We start from the raw sequence: 22359 nt of genomic DNA, 5'->3' as shown, positions 1-22359 counted from the left end.
CAGCTTTCTTGTCTGTTAGTGAGGACTTAATGGCTAAAAGTTACTTCTTTTCATGCAGGCCCAAGCAAACTGTCGAGTAGGAATTGCAGCACTGAATACTCTAGCGGGCTATATTGACTGGGTGTCCATGAGTCACATTACTGCTGAAAACTGTAAACTCCTGGAGATGCTGTGCCTGCTTCTGAACGAACAGGAACTTCAGCTGGGAGCAGCTGAGTGTCTTCTCATTGCAGTCAGCAGGAAAGTAAGTTACCACTTCAGACTGACTTTGACAGTCTGTGAGTGATGCATATGTGTGTTTAATTCCATGTTGTGGTGAAAGACATTTAAAGGTTTGGGGTTTTTTGTTGGTTTTTTTGTTTTACTTGACACTAACTTAATTACCTGCCTCCAACCTTTTGGACAACAGTTTGCCAATATCCTAGGAATCCATTGTCAGGATATATAGAGATTTGTAGGGCTACTTGTTTCTTGAAAGAGCTGTGAATCTTGGTACTTCATGCTTAAGAAACTGTATAAGCGTCATGTTAAAGTTTAAAACTCACGTAGTGTTACGTCAAAGAATTGTAGAAGGTGACTATACTGGCTTTATAGCTGTCTTGGCTAACAAATGGGATTGTGACTTTTCTCCATAAGAATGTTATTTTCAGATGTAATTTATTTTGCTTTCATATCATCATTATTGCCCAACACATTTTAAAATATAAGTCTTATCCAGGTTTGGATCTAAAGAGTTGAGTTTTTTTCAGTGTTCAGTTAGCCCCAGGGCTATGTGAGAAATTAGGAAGTCAGTATATTTGATTATATAGGTATAGAAGTGGTTAGTACTTGGAGGTTTTTAATAACATAGTTTGTATTACCTGTGTTTCCCTAAAATCGGGTCTAGGGCAAGTTGGAAGACCGGAAGCCCTTGATGGTCTTATTTGGAGATGTTGCCATGCATTATATACTCTCCGCTGCGCAGTGAGTATCTTCTTTTCTGTGTGTTTTCTAATTTCTTTGTCATTTTTGTATCTCATTTCGATGTATCTGAAGTTCCTATTTGACTGTTGGCAGTCAGTTGACTGTGTTTTTAATAGGAAAATCAGGCACTCTTAAAGGGACTGTCTCACCTTTTTGAAGATCTTATGCTGGAAATAAGTTGTGGCTGTTGACTCAGCATCTACTCACATTCACAGTTTTCCACATTCTCCCCAGACTGCTCATCCCCTTGGTTCTCTTTGTCTGCTTTTGATGATCCCTAAGCCTCCTAGTAGCCTTGGTGACTAGGCCAGAGAATGCTCTGATCTGACCAGAGTCTGTCCCAGGGCCTTCCTTGATTGCAGAACTCGAGACACTCCTCCCTCTCTCCTTGTCAAAGTAATCAATGCCTGAAGTGCTGAGGCTCTAGGAAGCAGCAGGAACAATGTGGTCAGTGTGAAATATGTGTATAAATCCTGTAAAAACATTCTATGTCCTGAAATAGTGGCTTCTGCTTATTTTCTTCTAATCGCTCTGAAAAATGTTAAAGCATTTTCTGATATGTTTTTCTTACCAGGGAGTCAGGTAGAACTGTGTATTACAGTAGTTGAAACTGTCACAGCACCCATTTTTCTTCAATGCTCTTTCTTCACTTTTGGTGCCAGGGACAAATGAAAAGATGTGAGACGCAGATATATTACTTAAAATTTCTTACTGTCCATTCTAACATAGCTTTTATGATGGCTCTTTCCTATGGATACTACAGGTCTGTTTTTAAGGAGTCCTGTTAATTAAATTAATAACATGTCTTTTGGGTGGCCACTGTAGTTACTGTTTCCAGGACCCACTTCTTAGTTCCCTAGAGACTGTGGCATTCACACTGAGGTGTCCTATCTCCATTTGTTCTACTGGTACTGGTTAGTAAAGCTATGATTCAGACTTCAGAGCCTGCACTAGAAACCATGATGCCACGCTGTCCTTCAACATCACTAGAGCCTAGGTCTTTCTTACCCTGAGGCCCATGCTTTTTATGTTATACTGTACTGCCTCCAGAACACGCTAATATGGCTGCTGTCCCACCAGTCCTTATTAATTCTTGTTAGTGAGAATCGTCCTACATCACTGTAGGTCAGGTTTTGCCACCAAATAATTTTTTTTTTAATTTAAAGGGTTATTTGCATTCTAAAATAGCACATAAGTGATTACTGATCTGAACTAAATGACTTGGAGAAATGAGATACCAAGTTATGTTTTTGTTTTTTTGTTTTTTTGTTTTTTGTGGTACGCTGGCCTCTCACTGTTGTGGCCTCTCCCGTTGCGGAGCACAGGCTCCGGAAGTGCAGGCCCAGCGGCCATGGCTCATGGGCCCAGCCGCTCCGCGGAATGTGGGATCCTCCCGGACCGGGGCATGAACCCGTGTCGGCAGGCGGACTCTCAACCACTGCACCACCAGGGAAGCCCCCAAGTTATGTTTTTAATACCATCTTTAAAAAACGATTTTGTTTTTTTAGAGCAGATTAAGGTTCACAGCAAAATTCAGGGGAAGGTACGGAGATTTCCCATATATTCCCTGCCCCCACACATGCATAGCCTCCCCCATTATAGCCATCCCCTATCAGAGTGGTACACTTGTTAGAGCTGTTGAACTTACATTGACACATCGTAATCATCCAAAGGCCATAGTTTACCTTAGGGTTCACCTTGGTGTTATACATTTTATGGGTACGTTCTCTGAGTTTCAACAAACGTGTAACAACATATATTCATCATCATAATATCTTACAGGTTTTTTTTCACTGCCCTAAAAATCCTCTGTGCTCTGCCTGTTTATCCCTCCTCTCCCACCCAAACTCCTGGCAACCACTGATCTTTTTACTTTCTCCATAGTTTTGCCTTTTCCAGAATGTTGTATAGTTGTAATCATATAGTATGTAACCTTTTCAGATTGTTTCCTTTCACTTAGTATCATGCATTTATAGTTCCTACATGTCTTCTCATGGCTCGGTTAGCTCATTCCTCTTTACCACTGAATAATATTCTGTTGTCTGGATGTACCAAAGTTTATTTATCCATTCACTTACTGAAGGACATCTTGGTTGCTTCCAAATTTTTGCAATTATGAATAAAGCTGCTATAAACATCCGTGTGTAGGTTTTTGTATGTTCAGCTCCTTTGGGTAATTACCAAGGAGTGTGATTACTAAATCATATGGTAAGAGTATGTTTAGTTTTGTAAGAAACTGTCAAACTGTCTTCCAAAGGGGCTGTACCATTTTGCATTCCCACCAACAATGAATGAGAGTTCCTGTGGCCCCACATCCTCACTAGCATTTGGTGTTGTCAGTGTTCTGGATTTTGGCTATTCTAATAGGTGTATAGTGCTATCTCGTTTTAATTTGCAATTCCCTGATGACATTTGATGTGGAGCTTCTTATCATATGTTTATTTCCCATCTGTGTATCTTCTTTAGTGAGGTGTCTATTAAGGTCTTTGGCCCATTTTTTAATCATATTTTTTTCTTACTGAGTTTTAAGAGTTCTTGTATATTTTGGATAACAGTCTTTTATCAGACTGTCTTTTGCAAATATTTTCTCCTAGTCTGTCACTTGTCTTTTCATTCTCTTGATTATAGTCCTTTGGATTTTGTCAGTGGTATAAGGAATTACTGCATGCTGCCCTAGAGATCTCTCTAAGTCCTTCCTCAGTATCAACCAATGTCTTTTTTTTTTTTTTTTTTTTTTTTTGCGGTACGCGGGCCTCTCACTGTTGCGGCCTCTCCTGTTGCGGAGCACAGGCTCCGGATGCGCAGGCTCAGCGGCCATGGGTCACGGGCCTAGCCGCTCTGCAGCATGTGGGATCTTCCCGGACCGGGGCACGAACCCGCATCCCCTTCATCGGCAGGCGGACTCTCAACCACTGCACCACCAGGGAAGCCCAACCAATGTCTTTCTGTGCAGTTTTTATGCATATAAGTATATGTATTGCTTTGTGGAGTCATGCTCAGAGTTCACAGTATTATCCCAAAGTACTCAAGGACTGCATTACCCAAAATTAGAGTGTCTCTTGAAGGATGAGATGGCATTGAACCCTATTCCTCATTGATCTTTCAGTGTTTGGTTGGAGGTTTTTGGGTTGGTTTTGTTTTTTGATTTTTTTTTTTTTTAACTTTAATAATCAATGGAAATTTGAATGTTGGAGCACAGACCACATACAGCTCCATATTCCATGGGACTCTCTTTGGTGCTCTTGATGGGCTGCTAATCACACTGTGTTCTCCTCTTCAGGACTGCTGATGGAGGAGGCTTGGTAGAAAAACACTATGTCTTCCTGAAGAGACTCTGTCAGGTGTTGTGTGCCCTGGGCAATCAGCTGTGTGCATTGCTGGTGAGCACTTTCTGGAGAGTTTCAGGGCCATTTGAGGAGAGGATTTAGAAAGTTATATTTGTGTAAGGGGTGACACATGCCATTGATTTTAGCCTGAGGGGGCATTTCCCTACAGATTATTTCTTATAATTCTATAGATTTAATTATTTTAATTGAGTTTGAATGATACAGATTTTTTTTAACAAGTCAGTTATTAATGTCAATAGTAAACATTCACATCTGTTATTCCATCTGTTATAACATCTGACTAAAGTCAATGTTGCTACTCCTGTTCATTTTGGTACTTGTAAAACTTCAGTCTGCTGAGTGCATTACCCTTTAAAGTCCTATTAGGTCATGAAACATGGATTTGAATAAAGAACACTTTTCCCAAATCTAAAGGATGTATTATTAGATCATAAAAGAAAACTTTAGTCTGATTGACCTGGAATTAACTGTCTTTAGGGAAATATTTCATACTCAGTCTTATGTGTTAAAAGATAGGATATTGGTACAGACATTTGCGCTTGATGTTATGTCTTTTTGTGGTGGCTTGAATGGCTAGAGAGGATGGAACTTCAGACATAAGATGTGTACCATCAATTGGTTATTTAATAGGTTAGGTCACAGAGATGTGACTAGACTAGATCTGAAGAAATATACGGATTTCTGAAATGAATACTCTTGTTTTACTATTTGACCACAGAATAGGTTTTAATGATGATGATTAAGGAGGTAAAGCAGCTTTCCTGTGTTTTAGCCCTTGAAATGATGCCTTCCTTAGGCCACAAGGAAGTATAAAGTCCTTTCAAACCTGAAATTTTTGAGGGTATAAGTTGCCTGTATTTGTTACTCCACTCTCTACTCTGACCTCCCCATCAACATCGTTAATGTAGTGGTCTTTTTGTCCTACAGGGTGTGGATTCTGATGTAGAAACACCAGCAAACTTTGGAAAATACCTGGAATCTTTTCTGGCTTTCACAACTCATCCAAGTCAGGTAAACTTTACGGAGGTGACTTCTCAAAATTGTAGTTAGGTAAATTAAAATCAAGCGCTATGGCCTGAAGTAATTAGCAGCTGAAGTATAAAATGTGACTCTTAAGATCCTAAGGAATAACTGTAGTAGCATTTCATTAAGAAAATTGCTGAGTCTTCCTGAGCTATGCATTGCAGTCTAGGTCAGCAGTTACCCCTCAGGTAGTGTCATTCTGATAAGGCTCAATCAGATATGAGGTATGTCCCAGGTGATTTACCACTAAAGACATTTTAAATACAAAAGTCTGATTAATTGTGTTATAAAATTAATTTTATCCAATCCAAGATTTTCCTTGTAATATCATCCTGAGGTTCCTGTATCCTTTCTTGCATAAAACAGAAAGTGGTAGAATTCAGCTCATACTTTGGGAATTGCACCTGACCCAGTCTTATTAACATATGGTCCATAGTGAGCAGTCATTACTGCTGTACTACAGTATGGGCAGTTTCAAAGTATTACAGGTATTTGTTTCCATGGAAAAATATAGTGGATAATTGCTGAGCTAAGTAGTAGTCTTGGTATATAAAACCCAAATCCTTAAACTGAGTTTTTTCTTTTTTCCCTTTAGTTTTTGCGCTCTTCAACTCAGATGACTTGGGGAGCCCTCTTCCGGCATGAGATCTTATCCCGTGACCCTTTGCTATTAGCAATAATACCAAAATATCTTCGTGCTTCTATGACTAACTTGGTCAAGGTATGCAGTGGGAATCTAAAATGTGGAATGTCGGTGAATACACATCATAAGACTTAGATGGCCTCATTGACAGCCCTGTCTTGGTCACTAAGATCCTTTCCTTGGGCATATTAGTCTTTTATTCCTCAAGAAGAAATATCTACTCTTTCATATTTTGGAGCACTTCTATGCCAAGTATTGGGCTAAGTGCTAGGAAAAAGAAGTGATAGGACGAGAGTAGTGACCATGACCATACAATATGATCATTGCTTTTCAGAGGTTAAAAATAGAAAGGAAGGTGGAGTCAGGGAGATTCCAAGAGGAAGTAATGTCTGACTTTCTGAAGGCCAAGTGAGGGTCAGGAAGGTGAATGAGAAGAGGAGCATGGAAGCAGGTTGCTCATTACCTCAATAGAGAGTTGCTTATCAACACTCTGAGATCTGTTCAAGGCTCTTGCAGCTGACAGATGCTTCATCTTGATTTGTAAAATCAGAGAATAGGACCCATTCAAGGGTCCCCTTATTTCCTCAAGGAATTCACCTAGCACGTTGCACACCATCTTCTAGTTCTCTGCCGTCATGGTCTTCAGTACTTTTTGAATGAAACATAAAAAGTTACATTCTTATTTCCAGGGTTCAGCATTTAAGAAGACAAATTGTTTCAATTCTTTTACTTATTGCAAGCTGTATCAGCACTTTGTTTTGGGACATCTTTATACTCAAAGACCTTAAACTAATTCCAGAATTTAATTTTCCCTGAGGAACCTGGAACAGAGTATCAAATAAAAAACGATCTCTTTCTACCACTCCCAGGATTATTCCCGCTGGAAGCAAATTGTAGACTTAGGGGTAGACCAGAAGCAGTTATTTATCATCATATATCTCATGAAAACCCTCACCTCCTACCCCAATTATGTTTCTCTTTCCAGATGGGCTTTCCTTCTAAAACAGACAGCCCTAGCTGTGAATACTCTCGATTTGATTTTGATAGTGACGAGGACTTCAATGCTTTCTTCAACTGTGAGTGAATTCGCCTGGAATTTCTTCCAGTCTCAGAATGGCATCTAGTGTTATGAGTCATGGTGCATGACCCTTGAGCTTCTGTATTAAAGAGCCCCAAGTCTGGACAGCAGCCTGTTTAATCTCCATTTGCACATTGCAGAGAGTGCTGGGATTGTACTTATTCCACGCATTGTTTTATCTCTTACACACACACACCCACAAACATATACACACACACACTGCCTTTGGACATTGATGTTTAGAGATAGTAACTTTAGGTAAGGCACTCTCATTTTTTTTTATATTTATATATTAGAATTAAATACCATCTTACATTTTGGGTCTTTTTTCTAAAAAAGAGAGGAAAAACCCACGATTCCTAATTCTGTTCTGGGTTTTCTGTAACCTGGTTCCCCCCCCCCTTTTTAATAACAACTTTATTGATGTAATTTATGTCATACAGTTCATCCATTTATAGTATATAATACAGTGGGGTTTTTTTGTATTTTCAGAGTTGTACAACCACAACCACAGTCAATGTTAGGATATTTTCATGACCCCAAGAAACCCTGTAACCATTAGCAGTCATCTCCCAATCCCCTCATCCCTCTCAGCCCTGGAAAAGCACTAATCTACTTTCTATTTCTATCTTTCACCTATTCCGAACATTTCATATAAATGGAATCATACAGTGTGTTGTCCTTGGTAACTGCCTTCTTTTTCTTAGTGTAGCGTTTTCAAAATTCGTCCATGTTGTAATATGTATCAGTACTTCATTTCTTTTTATTGCCAATAATACTTCATTGTATGGATATACCACATTTTATTCATCCATTGATAAGTTGATAAATACTTGAGTTGTTTCCACATCTTGACTATTAAGAATAATGCTATTATAACATTTGGGTACAAGTTTTTTTGTTATTTTTTTAAAATAAATTTATTTATTTACTTATTATTTATTTTGGCTGTGTTGGGTCTTTGTTGCTGTGCACGGGCTTTCTCTAGTTGCGGCGAGCGGGGGCTACTCTTCATTGTGGTGTGCGGGCTTCTCGTTGCGGTGGCTTCTTTTGTTGTGGAGCGCAGGCTCAGTAGTTGTGGTGCACGGGCTTAGCTGCTCCGCAGCATGTGGGATCTTCCTGGACCAGGGCTCGAACCCATGTCCCCTGCATTGGCAGGTGGATTCTTAACCACTGTGCCACCAGGGAAATCCCCCTGGGTAGAAGTTTTTGAGTGGACATATGTTTTTATTTTTCTTGGGCATATGCCTAGGAAGAGAATTACTAGATCATATGGTAATTCCATGTTTAATGTTTTGAGGAACTGCCAGACCATTTTCTTCAGCAGCCATACCATTTTACATCTGTACCAACCTGATCTCCTTTTAATTCCAACAGAAATGGGAGACCACTTTTGGTTTGCCGCTTATAGCATCTAGCTGGTATGGTGGCTTCTTAGAATTTAGTTTTGAAAATTTCTAGATTTGTTAACAAAGCTTTACTGAACATTTGTTAGATTCAGAGCATAAGTCTGCAAAACAAAATCTCTTGAATGTTTTCCTCCTGGGATGGATAAATTAATAAACATTAACTAAGTATCTGTTATATGCGGTTATTGATTCATGTCTTTCTCTTGGCAGCCTCTCGGGCCCAACAAGGAGAAGTAATGAGGTTAGCATGTCGCTTGGATCCCAAGACTAGCTTCCAGATGGCTGGGGAGTGGCTAAAGTATCAGCTCTCAACTTCTGTTGATACTGGATCCATGAACTGTAAGACTTTTTTTGTTTTTTTTCCAACTGAACATTAGTGAAGTATTTCTATGTATCAAAACTGTACATAGAAATAAACCTCTGAGCCACATTTCAAAACAGTATGCTAATAGTGTTCAAAAACAGCTTTGCTCACTGCCCAGTTCCATCCCAGAGAGTGAGCCTTTTCATTTGCGCATATAGGCAGAGAAAGCAGATATAATACCGGATTTTAACTCTGTTTAAATTAGGGTAAAACCATGACCCTATCAGTTTTGCCTTCATTTTTCTTTTCTAACAGAGTCAACAATTGTTTATTGTTGATTTTATTACTTCACTTCAGGCAGCACCTAACAAATTACATGTCTAGACCTAACTTTTTAAAGCTTTTCAACCAAGTTCTTGCATGGCATTTCTCTTAAACTCGGAAAAAATGACTTGTTAGTCAGGCACAACAAGCAGTGCAGGGGTTTCCCGTATCGCTCAGCCCCCTCAAAGCCTTTGGGAAATGCCACTTTATGTAAAATCAAAATAACCCCCCTCTACCCAAAAGCATAAGCTAGGTAACTTCTCTGTGCTCTGTATCTTCTGTCTGTCATCTTATTAATGCAGGCAGTGAGTGAGAGGATTGTAAGGAAAGGGTGTAAGTCACTGCTTTGGAAAAACTCCACACTATGGTCAGTTACCAAGTACACTAGTTACTTGACATTCATGGGATTTAACATTCAGTTTTATGTATTCACAGTTGACTGTGAAGGTTCCTGGTATCTAGTAACTTGAATGTTTGCAGAAGCCCAAATATGTTGTACCAAGGTGAAGCCAGTAAATGTGACTGTACGGAAGCAAGAAAAGTAATTTGTAATTCATTTTGCAGGGGCCTTGCTGTTTAAGTGACATGCTTTGATGATACTTGTGGGGTTTTTCCTTTTCTTTTTTTTCTTTGTTTTCATATTTTGGTCACGCCATGTGGCTTGCTCCCATGTGGCTCAGTTCCCTGACCAGGGACTGAACCTGGGTCATGGCAGTGACAGCACCAAATCCTAACCACTAGGCCACCAGGGAACTTGATGACACTTGTGAACTTGGAAGGTGGCACAGTTCTCTGCACAGGGCCCTTGCAGTTGTCATGAGGCTACTGGATGTGAAGCAGCATTTTGTATCTTACAGCAGTTCCTTGTTGGAAAGATTCTTTATGGTCTTAGATATCGTAATTATTTAGATTCCCATGGACAGATTATGAAGGGGGGGGGAATTAATTAATATTTCTCAATTGGCCAGGCACTGGTTTTGATTCTTACATGTATATTCTCATTCAGTACTTAAACTGGCTTTACAGACAAGGCTCACAAAGGTGAATTCAGACAGTTTGTTTTTAGAGGTAGAGGCAGGATAGGGATCCCTTTCTGCTTCCTTTTCTTTTCCCAGGCTGAGAAGGGTTAGATTACCTTGTTCCTTCAACTGTGAAATTACCTAGTGGTTTCTACAGCTCCGTGGTCTCTGTGTCTTCTGTGATCCTACAGTGTTTATAAGTGCGTGCGTGCGTGCGTGCGTGCGTGTGTGTGTGTGTGTGTGTGTGTTTTAAAACCCTGTTCCCCTGCAGCTGGAACTGGAGAAGGCAGCCTCTGCTCCATCTTCTCACCTTCATTTGTGCAGTGGGAAGCCATGACCTTTTTTTTGGAAAGTGTGATCAACCAGATGTTTCGAACATTAGATAAAGAAGTAAGTAATTGTTTCTTGTGCTGATTGCATAATAATTTTGATGTTTTTTTATTATTATTTATTTATTTGGTTGCGCCAGGTCTTAGTTGCAGCAGGCGGGCTCCTTAGTTGCGGCTCCCCGGTTTCTTAGTTGTGGCATGCGAACTCTTGGTTACAGCATGCATCTGGGATCTAGTTCCCTGAACAGGGATCGAACCCAGGCCCCCTGCATTGGGAGTGCAGAGTCTTAACGACTATGCCACCAGGGAAGTCCCCAATTTTGATCTTCTTAAAACTGACAGTGGGATAGGAAAATATGTGAGTGTGCATCTTACAGAAGAGGAAACTGAGATTCAGAGAGGGTAAATAACATGCTCAAGGTCAAATAGCTAATAAATAGAGCTGGGACCCAAATTAGGTCTCTCTGACTTTAAGCCCCACAGTGTTTAGTATTCGTTTTAGGGGATAATAAGATGAGCCTGATAGTACAGTGAACCACAGGTAGGATAACTATTATAGGGAGGACAGTGATGGAAGCCTTGAATTGGAAAATCTAAGAGATATCTGCCAATTTTTGGCAAATTGACCAGAATATTCATGATGGCTGATCTGTGTCCCTCTTTCCTGAATAATCTGATTAAACCGGATAACAGCATATACTATATTAACTATGTTAATTAGATTAAAAATAATCGGATCACTTATTTTGGGGTAATTCGTCTTAACTCATTCTAGGTTAGTTGTAGAAAGAATCTAAGTCCCTTGAAGATAAGTGAACTACAGTGCTTTTTCTCATTAATGGCATATTAACAAATTAGATCTTAGGATCATTAACTTCATCTGTTTTTATATTCACTTCAGTTTGAAATGATGGCATTCTGAGTTCAGTTTCTAGTAGTAGGTAATGCTACATCCCTAATAATGGCAGCAGCATTTGTGAAAAATTTTAATAACATGGGGTAATGCTTAGAATTTTAAGGGTTAAGAAGCACTATATAAAACCATATGTGACAGCCATATTTATATAGAGTGTGAAGGAAATTTAGCAAAAGTGGTTTTCAGTTATGTCAATCTCCTTTTCATGTCTGTATCACAGGAAATTCCTATTAATGATGGAGTAGAGCTATTGCAGATGGTCCTGAACTTTGACACCAAGGATCCCCTCATCCTGTCCTGTGTCCTCACTAATGTCTCAGCACTCTTTCCATTTGTCACCTACAGACCAGAGTTCCTGCCCCAGGTCTTCTCTAAGGTAAACTCCCTCTCCTTTGTAAACTTATTTTGGCATTTCTAAGCTAATTATTTTTTGTAACTGTTTTTGTAAGTATATGAGACAAGCTAATAAACAGTTGTTTATTCATTTATCAAATATTTACTCAGTACTTAATGTGGAGCAGGCACCATGCTAGTAGGAAAGCCTTGTCCTTTACCACCTCTCTGTTTGGGGAGAAAGGCACATAGACAGATGTGGTACCTACGTGGCATTGCAGTTAGTAGACATGTACACTGAGATGGAAAAGAGTACCTGAAGGAGGAGGTATCAATGTGTGCTGTCAGGTTGGGAGGTGATTTGTAAGAGGAAAGGTTTTGGGGTCCAGTTGTGACTAGTGAGAGGTGAAGCACCACCTGAGTGAGAATATTGGACCGGGAGGAGGGAAGGAGTAAGGCAGAGAAGGGGTGAGTTCTGTTTTGCAGGACTAGGTTTAAAGTATACATATAATATCTCAGTGGAGACATCTCATGCTAAACTGGCTATTTGAGGTTAAAGGTCTAGATTCAGAAAATTACGAGAGAAAATTAAGGCATCGCCATCATAGAAATGCCAATAGTAGAGGTGAAGTCCTTTCAAAAATGTGGACTCATTTGTTGCCACAGAAATTCTTTAAGAATTGGAGAGTGTCCATTGGGTTCCTCTAGACCTTTGTTAGCGTGTTATTCCATCATAGTGGCTAGGGCAGCAGTCACATTGCATTGGGTTAAGGAGTAAGTGGGAAGTTATGAAATGGAATCAGGGAGAGTAGACCACTCAACTTTTTTTTTTTTTTTTTTTTTGCGGTACGCGGGCCTCTCACTGCTGTGGCCTCTCCCGTTGCGGAGCACAGGCTCCGGACACGCAGGCTCAGCGGCCATGGCTCACGGGCCCAGCCGCTCCGCGGCATGTGGAATCTTCCCGGACCGGGACACGAACCCGTGTCCCCTGCATCGGCAGGCGGACTCTCAACCACTGCGCCACCAGGGAAGCCCAGACCACTCAACTTTTAACAAAAAGTGGAGAGATGTGACCATGGCTGAGTTCTTGGGTGATAGCCTGGATTGTTCTGGGATTCTTTGGCCTTTATCTTTGTAAAGTGTTTGCTGGTAAAATTGTGAATCTCAAGCCTCTTGCAGAGTTATCTGAGAAAATGAACATCTGAAACTTTGTAATGCCAGTTGAAACCCCATTTTTGTAATGCCAGTTGAAAACCCTTTTCTTACCATATTGTTTGCACTTTAGAGATTTTGTTAGAAACTTTGTAAAATACTTTATGCATTTGGTACTGATGAGTGACCTTTTTTCTTCCCCTTAGCTATTTTCATCTGTCACTTTTGAAACTGTTGAGGAAAGTAAGGTAAGATCATTAATTCAGCCTACCAATTCTAACTTCTTAAGAACAAAAATGTGAATACCCAACACTTAGTGTAGATTTTTCTAATAAGCAAAAGGAGTTAATAAAGGCAGGAGATAGTCATATGATGGGGTGTTTTGCACTAGAGATACTCTAGGACAAACAGTAAACATGTGGATTCATGGTAACTATAAATGTCACTTGATTATGCTCCCGTAGCTGTGAAAATTGTGAATTTACCTCTGAAGGAGATATTTACATGATTCTCTGCAGCATCTGTTAATTATATTAAAAGTAGCTTTAAGTTTATTGAATATCTCTCCCCAGGCTCCCAGGACCCGGGCAGTGAGGAATGTGAGGAGACATGCTTGTTCTTCCATCATCAAGATGTGTCGTGACTACCCCCAGCTCGTGCTGGTAAGCCCTAGATTCTGTTCAAGTAGCCACTGAGACATGCCGAGTTTGGGTACATTTCTCTATAAATCCACCCCTAATTATACCTCACATAAGGTTGGTCTTCCCCAACTCCAGAGTTACTCAGTGAAGTTTAGAAACGCAAATATATGGCCTCAGAATGAATTGTTCTCTTCCACATGGATGACCAAGTTTTCCCTGTCAGTGTACCCCTCTTTACCGTACTATGTGTGGTGTTCTTTTTTTTTGCGGTACGCGGGCCTCTCACTGCCGTGGCCTCTCCCGTTGCGGAGCACAGGCTCCGGACGCGCAGGCTCAGCGGCCATGGCTCACGGGCCCAGCCGCTCCGCGGCATCTGGGATCTTCCCGGACCGGGGCACGAACCCGTGTCCGCTGCATCGGAAGGCGGACTCTCAACCACTGCGCCACCAGGGAAGCCCTGTGTGATGTTCTTAACCACCACTGCCAAGTGATGTGCCTAGTCTTGAGAGAAGCCAGGTGCAAACCCCAACCTTTTTTGGAGGGTTTCTGTAAGAAGTTTAGCACTACTCCAGATAACAAATTAACCAAAAATTTCTTCTCTGAATACCCAGCAGTTATTTGTGTGTGTCTGTCTGTCTCTCTCCCCCTCTCCTTCCTTCTCTCTCTCTATATAAAATATATAAATATATATGTATATAAAACAAACTGAGCTTTGTCCATGAAGATACTGTAAAAGTTGATATAGAAATAAAAGACAGGTGGTTTTCACAGTTGTAGAGTCGGAAAGTGCAGTTACCCAAGTACTCAAACCTAAATTGCCTTGCCTGTTCAGCCAAAAGAAGAGTGTTATAATTAAATTAAGTGACAGTCTTATTGGCCTGACTGTCCTGGAAGTGTCTTCATCCTCTTTTTTACCTTCCTTGAGTGACCCACCCACTCCTTGAAACTCAGACCTTCACCACCTCCGGGTTTTTTTCTTTGTGAAATGCAGCCCAACTTTGACATGCTGTATAGCCATGTGAAGCAGCTCCTCTCCAATGAGCTGCTCCTGACACAGATGGAGAAGTGTGCCCTCATGGAAGCCCTGGTTCTCATTAGCAACCAGTTCAAGAACTACGAGCGTCAGAAGGTGTTTCTAGAGGAGCTGATGGCACCCGTGGCCAGCATCTGGCTTTCTGAAGACATGCACAGGTAGGGGAGATCCTTTGCCCTTGACCTTGACTGCACTTGAATACCCATTCTCTTCTAAGACTATGTCCGGGGTCGGGTTGTAAGGATATCGAGGTGTAGTAGCACTATCAGTGATAGCTGAAGGCCTCTAAAACAGGGGTCCCCAACCCCTGGGCCACAGACCGGTACTGGTCCGCTGCCTGTTAGGAACTGGGCTGCACAGCAGGAGGTGAGCGGCAGAGGAGAACTTCACCACCGCTCCCCATCGCTCGGATTACCGCCTGAACCATCCCCCGTACACCCCCGACCCCAGGTCTGTGGAAAAATTGTCTTCCATGAAACCAGTCCCTGTGGTGCCAAAGAGGTCGGCACCGCTGCTCTAAAAGCAGTCTTGTAAGTGAAATGCCGAAAACATCACCTTGCTCTGCAGAGGCGTAGGAACAGAGACGAAATGACTAAGATGGATAGTGTGGGTCGGAACGCCACAGAGTGAGGTCTGCTGTGGTGTCTAGTTGCAGCTTCAGCACATATAAAGAAGTGAGAACAGCCAGTAGGGCCATACAGAGTAGGAGCTGCACAGACACCCCTCTGTGCCCACATAGCCTTCTCAAGCTTGTACCCTTTTTGATTCTTAAAGTGTCACTAATAACATTTAGAAGTGGGAAGAGAAGTTAATAAATCTTCATATGACAGCTGACAATTTGATTAGATTCCTCTCACTGTAACAGCTGCTCTTTGGGGGTCAAATAATCACAGCTTATTAGCTCTTGAGGAAGAAACTATCCTTGCTTAAAATCATGCTGTAACTTGTCTTTCCCCCACCAACCTTTAGAGTGCTGTCAGATGTTGATGCTTTTATTGCCTATGTGGGTGCAGATCGGACTAGCTGTGACCCGGGCCTGGAGGATCCCTGTGGCTTAAACCGTGCACGAGTGAGTAAGCCTCTCCTGGGATAGGGAAGGTGTGTAGGCCACAGGTAGGAGTAGGGTGTTGTCATTTGTCCAGGTTCTTGTAGACTTATGTTTTTTCGTATACGAGCAAGAAATCTGGGAATCTCTACTTCCGTTAGTGTCTCCTTTCTTTTCTTCTTTAGTCTTAAATTCTTGAGTTAGTTCTCACAGCAGAACAGGTGGTCTTTTCTTTGAAGTCATTATTTTGGTTTTAAGGATCTGTAAATAGCTTGGAGGACTGAAGTTGTAATGAGGAAGTAGGTCAGAACTTGGTCAGCAGGGTGGGTTCTCCCTGCCTTTGCTCCCTGGCAAGTAAAGTCCTAAATGGTGGCCTAACTTGCAAACCTGAGATTTTCCAGTTCTTTGCTATTCAAATAAGCATTGTTCCTGGCTCCATTATGGCAAAAGTCTTATTAATTAACCTGGCAAGTAGTCAATTGGTAGAAAGTACTATGAGTGAGGATTAGGGCAAAATCTATGAAGGCCTAAACTTGAGGATGCAAGGCCAACTCAAAAACAAGATGAAATGTTGGCAGGATAAATACTGTTTTGAAGTATGTCCAAGCCACCTTCTAATTGGGGTCCTGTAAGCCTCTGGAAGGATATCCTCATGAAAGGGAAGCTTTTAGAGCCTACCACTGGTCCTGAAGATGGCATTGAAAGGATCCCTTTTGGACTTGACCTTAAAGGAAGGGACAGGGATGGGGGCAGGGGAGGGGGCGTGGGGCGTCTTTTCCTTTTGTCCGACTTCTATGTCACCTTTGCCATAATCTTGCAAATATCTAATAGCACTTTTGTCTTTTTTTCCCCTTTTATATTTACCTTTCATTTTTATGTTTTTCTATAGATGAGCTTTTGTGTGTATAGCATTCTGGGTGTTGTGAAACGAACTTGCTGGCCCACTGACCTAGAAGAGGCCAAAGCTGGGGGATTTGTGGTGGGTTATACACCCCCTGGAAATCCAATCTTCCGTAACCCCTGCACAGAACAGATTCTGAAACTTCTTGACAATTTGCTTGCCCTTATAAGGTGAGTCAGAATAATGGTTTTTCTCTGTTGTATTTAAAACTTTTTGCCTTAAAAATCTCAAAAGCTTAATTTGTTTATACTTCTTCAGATCATATGGTGATAAATAAGAGATCAGGTCTTGTTTCGTTCTAGAGGGACTCTCCTTTTTAAAAGTAACATTGACTCTCACTTTTTTTGTTGTTGTTGTTATAATTTTATTTTATTTATTTTTGGCTGCGTTGGGTTTTTGTTGCTGTGCGTGGGCTTTCTCTAGTTGTGGCAAGCGGGGGCTACTCTTCGTTGCGGTGCGCGGGCTTCTCATTGCGGTGGCTTCTTGTTGCAGAGCATGGGCTCTAGGTGCACGGGCTTCAGTAGTTGTGGCTCGCAGGCTCTAGAGCATGGGCTCAGTAGTTGTGGCACACCAGCTTAGTTGCTCCACGGTATGTGGGATATTCCCGGACCAGGGCTCGAACCCAAGCCGATGTCCCCTGCATTGGCAGGCGGATTCCTAACCACTGTGCCACCAGGGAAGCCCCAGCTCTCACTTTTATAAGTCTTGCATTCCAAGTAAACACATGGGGGCTAATCTCAAAATGGCTTTTCTCATTTTGAGCCTCCTCTGTGTTCTTTTACTTCTTTATTCTTCATTTCTACTTTTTACTTTAAGTTTCATTTGGTCTAAAATTTTGCCACTAAAGGAATTGTTCATTGGGAGCAAGGCAGTTGCTTTCTGTAGTGGTGCTTCTCTGGGTCAAGTATTCAAACGAGCTAATCTGAATTTATCAGTAGTGACTGTGTTCTCAAATGGACCAAACATCCAGTGGCTGAACATGCCAAAGGAAGGCTTGATACATGCTCCACATCAGAGTCCTAGGTTTTTACTTCTCAAAGCTGAGTCCTCAGACCAGCAGCATCAGCAGTCACCTGAGAGCTTGTTTAAAATGTAGTATTAGGGCTTCACCCCAGACATACTAAATCAGAATCTGCATTTTAACAAGATCCCCAGGTTGTCTGTGTGCACATTAAAGGTTCAGAACCACTGTTATAAATCACATGAGCTAATACAATCAAGTGGAAGTAGGCCAAGTCTAGGCTTGTTGGTTACTCAATATATGTTTGATGATTCAGGGATAGATGCTCTCTACAGTGAAAGAGAGCCTTTGCAGAGAATCAGTTTTTACTGGCCAAAGCAAAATTTGATTGCTTTTTACATCTCCTAGTGTTTCTGAGTTCAAGTTAGAGCTCTGTTCCACTGTTTTTTGGCCTCTTACCCAGGGTGTTAGAGCGGAGTCTCAACTGAGTAAACCAAATTGACTCAACACGAGTAAATCAAATTACTCATGTCTCAGGGATGCTCTGCTGACAACAGACACCCTGGACCATATGCTTAAGTATCCAAGGTTTTAAATTAATGTTGACCAAATTGGAGGGCTGGAGTGTCTGAACAAGTTGTCACTGTGGACGTGTCTATGGAAATAGAAAATACTTTGCTCTGATTTCAAAAGGAGGAAAAAGATTTCAAAAAGAAGTATGGGTTACATGTTGAGAGGGTAGTAAAATATTTAGTCAAGGAAAAATTTGTCTCCATGTTGATGTTTTTAAGACCAAAAGGATCTTCTGTAGTTTAGAGAAATGTGAAAGTGATGAAGTCAGATAGCAACAGACTCATTTACTTTTTAAGCCTGTGGCCAGAGTCCCTGTGGTGGGAACCTAGACCTGGAAACAAGGTTCATCCCTGGTTAGGTAAGGAGACAAGAGATTGTCATCTTGATATTTTTCTAAGAGTACAACACTTTTGGAAAATCCCGAAGTCAGTCAAAAGGTATTTTGAAAAATGTTGACTGTAGTTATGGAGTAGTTAGATTCCCTGAGTAGTGTGCAGCTGGAGCTGTTAGAGTTTTGTCTTGTTTTCGTAGTAAGTTTTATCTTGAAGTGTAATGTTAAGGGTACAAATATACATAAGAAAAGGACACAAATTGTGAGTGCGGGTAGATGAATTTTGACAAAGTGGACACCTCCATGTAATCAGCATCCAGATCAAGAAACAACCTTACCCAGCACCTCTTTTCAGTCTTACGTGCCCCTCAAGGGTAACCACTATTCTAACTTTTAACACTTTGCCTGGTTTTTTGAGCTTTAATAAATGGAGTCAGAAGCATGCACTCTTTCGTGCCTTGGCTTCTCTTGTGTAATATTATGTTTGTGAGCTCATCCATGTTATTGCATGTAATTGTGGCTTGTTCATTCTCATTGGTGGGATGGTATTCCATTGTGTGAATATGCTGTAACTCATTTATCCATTTAGTGTTGATGGACTTTTGGTAGTCTCCAGCATTTTTTAATCACTACGAGTGCTGCTGTTAACATTCTTATAAATGTCTTTTGGTGTATGCATAATTTCTGTTGGGTAGGAGCAGAATCCTACATGTAGGAGTAGAATTCCTGTTTATAAGGTATGCATATTTTCAGTTTTCATAGGTAGAATCAAATAGTTTTTTAAAGTGGTGTACTAGTTTACATTCCTACCAGTTTGTGTATTAACTCCTTGTTATAAAACTCCTGTTTTAACTCCTTGTCAGACAAATAGTCTGATAATCAAAGGTGTTAGAGCTGCACTGTCTAGTACGGTAGCCACTAGCCACATGTGGCTGGCTACTGAGCACTTGAAATATGGCTAGTCTGAATTGAGATAAACTGTAGGTGTAAAACACACACTATATTTTGAAAACTTAGTACAAAAAATGTAAAAATATTGCATTAATTTTTATATTGCTAACATTGAAATGATTTTTTGATGTGTTGGGTTAAATAAAAATATAATTAATTTAACCTGTTTCTTTTCACTTTTTAAGTTTGGCTGGTTAGAAAATTTTAAATGGCTTATGTGGCTTACTTTTTATTTCTATTGTACGGTGTGTTCTTAGTGGGTTGGGTGGAAGATAGATGTGGGGGGTAGCATTCTCTGGTTCTCAGAAGGTTCATTATTATCATTCATTATCTGTTTAGAATAACAGCTTTTCTGTTAACTTAAAGTTTGTTACATTGTTTCCAGATATCTTCTGTATGTTTTATTGAAATCTTTGTATGTGGGAAGTCTTGTTTAGCATAGCGATTATACTTTTTTTTTGGTTTGATATATGTATATATTGTGAAATTGATTACCACAGTAGGTTTAGTTAACACCCATCAGCTCACATAGTTACACATTTTTTTCTTGTGATGAGAACTTTTAAGATCTCTCTTAGCAACTTTCAAATACACAATATAGTATTAACTATAGTCAGTGTGCTGTATATATTACATCTCCAGAACTTACTTACCTTTTTAACTGAAGTCTGTACCTTTGACCACCTTCGCCCATTTCCCCCACCCCCATCTCCCCTCGGGCAATCATCAAACTCTTCTGTTTCTATGAGTTTGGTTTTTTTGATTCAACGTACAAGTAAGATCATACTGTATTTGTCTTTCAGTGTCTGATGTGTTTCACTTAGCGTAATTCCCTCAAGGTCCATCACATCGTCACAAATAGCAAGATTTTCTCCTCTGTTATGGCTGAATAATATATACCTGTGTGTATGGCAATTACACTCTTAGTTGCTGATACTAAGAATATTTCAGATAGATACAGACTGTGCAGAACTTAAAACTTTTATCACTTGATTGTCTTTTTCTTTGCCAAGCAATAACTGGTTCCTCTTAATGTGGAAGCATAGTGCTCTAACTTGCAAGTGTGTCAGGAAAGGTGATATTTCAGGAACCTGAATGTTACTAGGGCCTGTAGGACTCCCTGGAGCCATAGATACGAGAGCAGTATGTACTGAGTCCTCCTTCCATTACTTGTGAGTTACAGGTGCAGCCACCATGGTGCCACCTCCTTGGCGAAGGGGAGGAGGAGGAGAGGAGACTATACAGAATACAAGATTTTGTTGTACCATCAGGGACATTTGACATATGATGCGTTATATTTTTTAAATTATATCTTGGGATCACAGTCACACTTAATTAAAGAATAAAAATAAAAAACATCTCATCTGTTCCCCATCAAATTTAAGACTATGAATTTCTTTTCAAGAAGAACTGATTTGGGGCTTCCCTGGTGATGCAGTGGATAAGAATCTGCCTGCCAATGCAGAGGACACGGGTTCGATCCCTGGTCCAGGAAGATCCCACATGCCGCGGAGCAACTAAGCCCGTGCACCACAACTACTGAGCCTGAGCTCTAGAGCCCGCAAGCCACAACTACTGAAGCCCACGTGCCTAGAGCCCGTGCTGCACAACAAGTGAAGCCACCGCAATGAAGAGTAGCCCCCGCTCGCTGCAACTAGACAAATCCTGCGTGCAGCAACGAAGACCCAACACAGCCAATAAATAGATAGATAGATAGATAGATAGGGAAAAAGCTCTATTTTTTAAAAAAAAAGGACTGGGGCTTCCCTGGTGGCACAGTGGCTGAGAGTTTGCCTGCCGATGCAGGGGACACGGGTTCGTGCCCCGGTCCGGGAAGATCCCATGTGCCGCAGACCGGCTGGGCCCGTGAGCCATGGTCGCTGAGCCTGTGCATCCAGAGCCTGTGCTCCGCAACGGGAGAGGCCACACGGTGAGAGGCCCAAATACCACAGAAAAAAAAAAAAAAAAAAAAAAAGGACTGATTTTATCAGAGATCATTTCATAGTATTAGACATCTTCCCAAACAACCAAGAAAACCTTAATTCAGAAACTAAAAAGTTGGCAAATTGTAGTTTTTAAAAGTAAGTGGCGCCACTTACCAACCCTTGAGCTCCACACAGCAGGAAGTAAAGGCTAAGGTAGAGTTATGGATAGCCTCACAGAATACAAGCAAATTGAATCCAACAGCATGTTATAAGGATTATACACTATGACCAAGTGGGATTTATCTCAAGGATATAAGAGTGGTTCAGCATACAAAAATAAATCAGGGGCCTCCCTGGTGGCGCAGTGGTTGAGAGTCCGCCTGCCGATGCAGGGGATACGGGTTCGTGCCCCGGTCTGGGAGGATCCCATATGCCGCGGAGCGGCTGGGCCCGTGAGCCATGGCTGCTGAGCCTGCGCATCCGGAGCCTGTGCTCCGCAACGGGAGAGGCCACAACAGTGAGAGGCCCGCATACCACAAAAAAAAAAAAAAAAAAAAAAAAAAAATAAATCAGCATAGTATACCATATTAATAGAACAAAGGAAAAAAACCCACTAGATCATCTTAATTTGACAGAATCCAACACCCTCTCATGATAAAAACACTCAGCAAACTAGGACTAGAAGGGAGTTCAAAAACTACTCCTGCTAATAAATAAATTCAACAAAGTTATAGGATACAAGATCAACATACAAAAATCAGTTGTGTTTTTATACACCAGCAATGAATGATCCCAAAAGGAAATTAAGAAAATAATTCCATGTACAGTAGCATTCAAAAGAATAAAGTACCCAGGAATAAATTTAACCAAGGATATGAAAGAATTATACACTGAAAACTAAAAAATATTCTGGAATTAAAGATGACTTAAATGAAAAGGCATCCTGTATTCATGAATTGAAAGACTTAAGTTTGTTAAGATAGAAATATTACTCAAAGCAATCTACAGATTGGATGCAGTCCCTATTAAAATTCCAACAGTGGGAATTCCCTAGTGGTCCAGTGGTTAGGACCCCAAGCGCTTCCACTGCAGGGGGCACAGGTTCGATCCATGGTCAGGGAACTAAGATCCCTCATGCTGCGCAGCATGGCAAATACA

The 22359-nt window shown here is 41.0% G+C and overlaps 1 protein-coding gene across 1 annotated transcript in view; it reads left to right on the top strand.

The window, feature by feature from the left end:
* Positions 1-22359, top strand: part of XPO5 (exportin 5) — a gene marked incomplete at both ends in the record, with an annotated part of 46904 nt that overhangs the window by 8427 nt on the left and 16118 nt on the right. Inside the window, 14 exons of the mRNA XM_079713157.1 lie at positions 59-244; positions 887-963; positions 4244-4343; positions 5238-5321; positions 5929-6054; positions 6962-7052; positions 8674-8802; positions 10382-10500; positions 11576-11731; positions 13047-13088; positions 13413-13502; positions 14473-14672; positions 15484-15583; positions 16449-16630. Coding sequence (XP_079569283.1) covers positions 59-244; positions 887-963; positions 4244-4343; positions 5238-5321; positions 5929-6054; positions 6962-7052; positions 8674-8802; positions 10382-10500; positions 11576-11731; positions 13047-13088; positions 13413-13502; positions 14473-14672; positions 15484-15583; positions 16449-16630 — 1682 coding nt within the window. The remainder of the gene's footprint in view (positions 1-58; positions 245-886; positions 964-4243; positions 4344-5237; positions 5322-5928; positions 6055-6961; positions 7053-8673; positions 8803-10381; positions 10501-11575; positions 11732-13046; positions 13089-13412; positions 13503-14472; positions 14673-15483; positions 15584-16448; positions 16631-22359) is intronic.

Source organism: Hyperoodon ampullatus, assembly GCF_949752795.1.
Source record: "Hyperoodon ampullatus genome assembly, chromosome: 10".
In the NCBI taxonomy this organism is placed as follows: domain Eukaryota; kingdom Metazoa; phylum Chordata; class Mammalia; order Artiodactyla; family Ziphiidae; genus Hyperoodon; species Hyperoodon ampullatus.
Note: the sequence above shows the minus strand (reverse complement) of the source record. Positions and strands in the feature narration are given on the sequence as shown.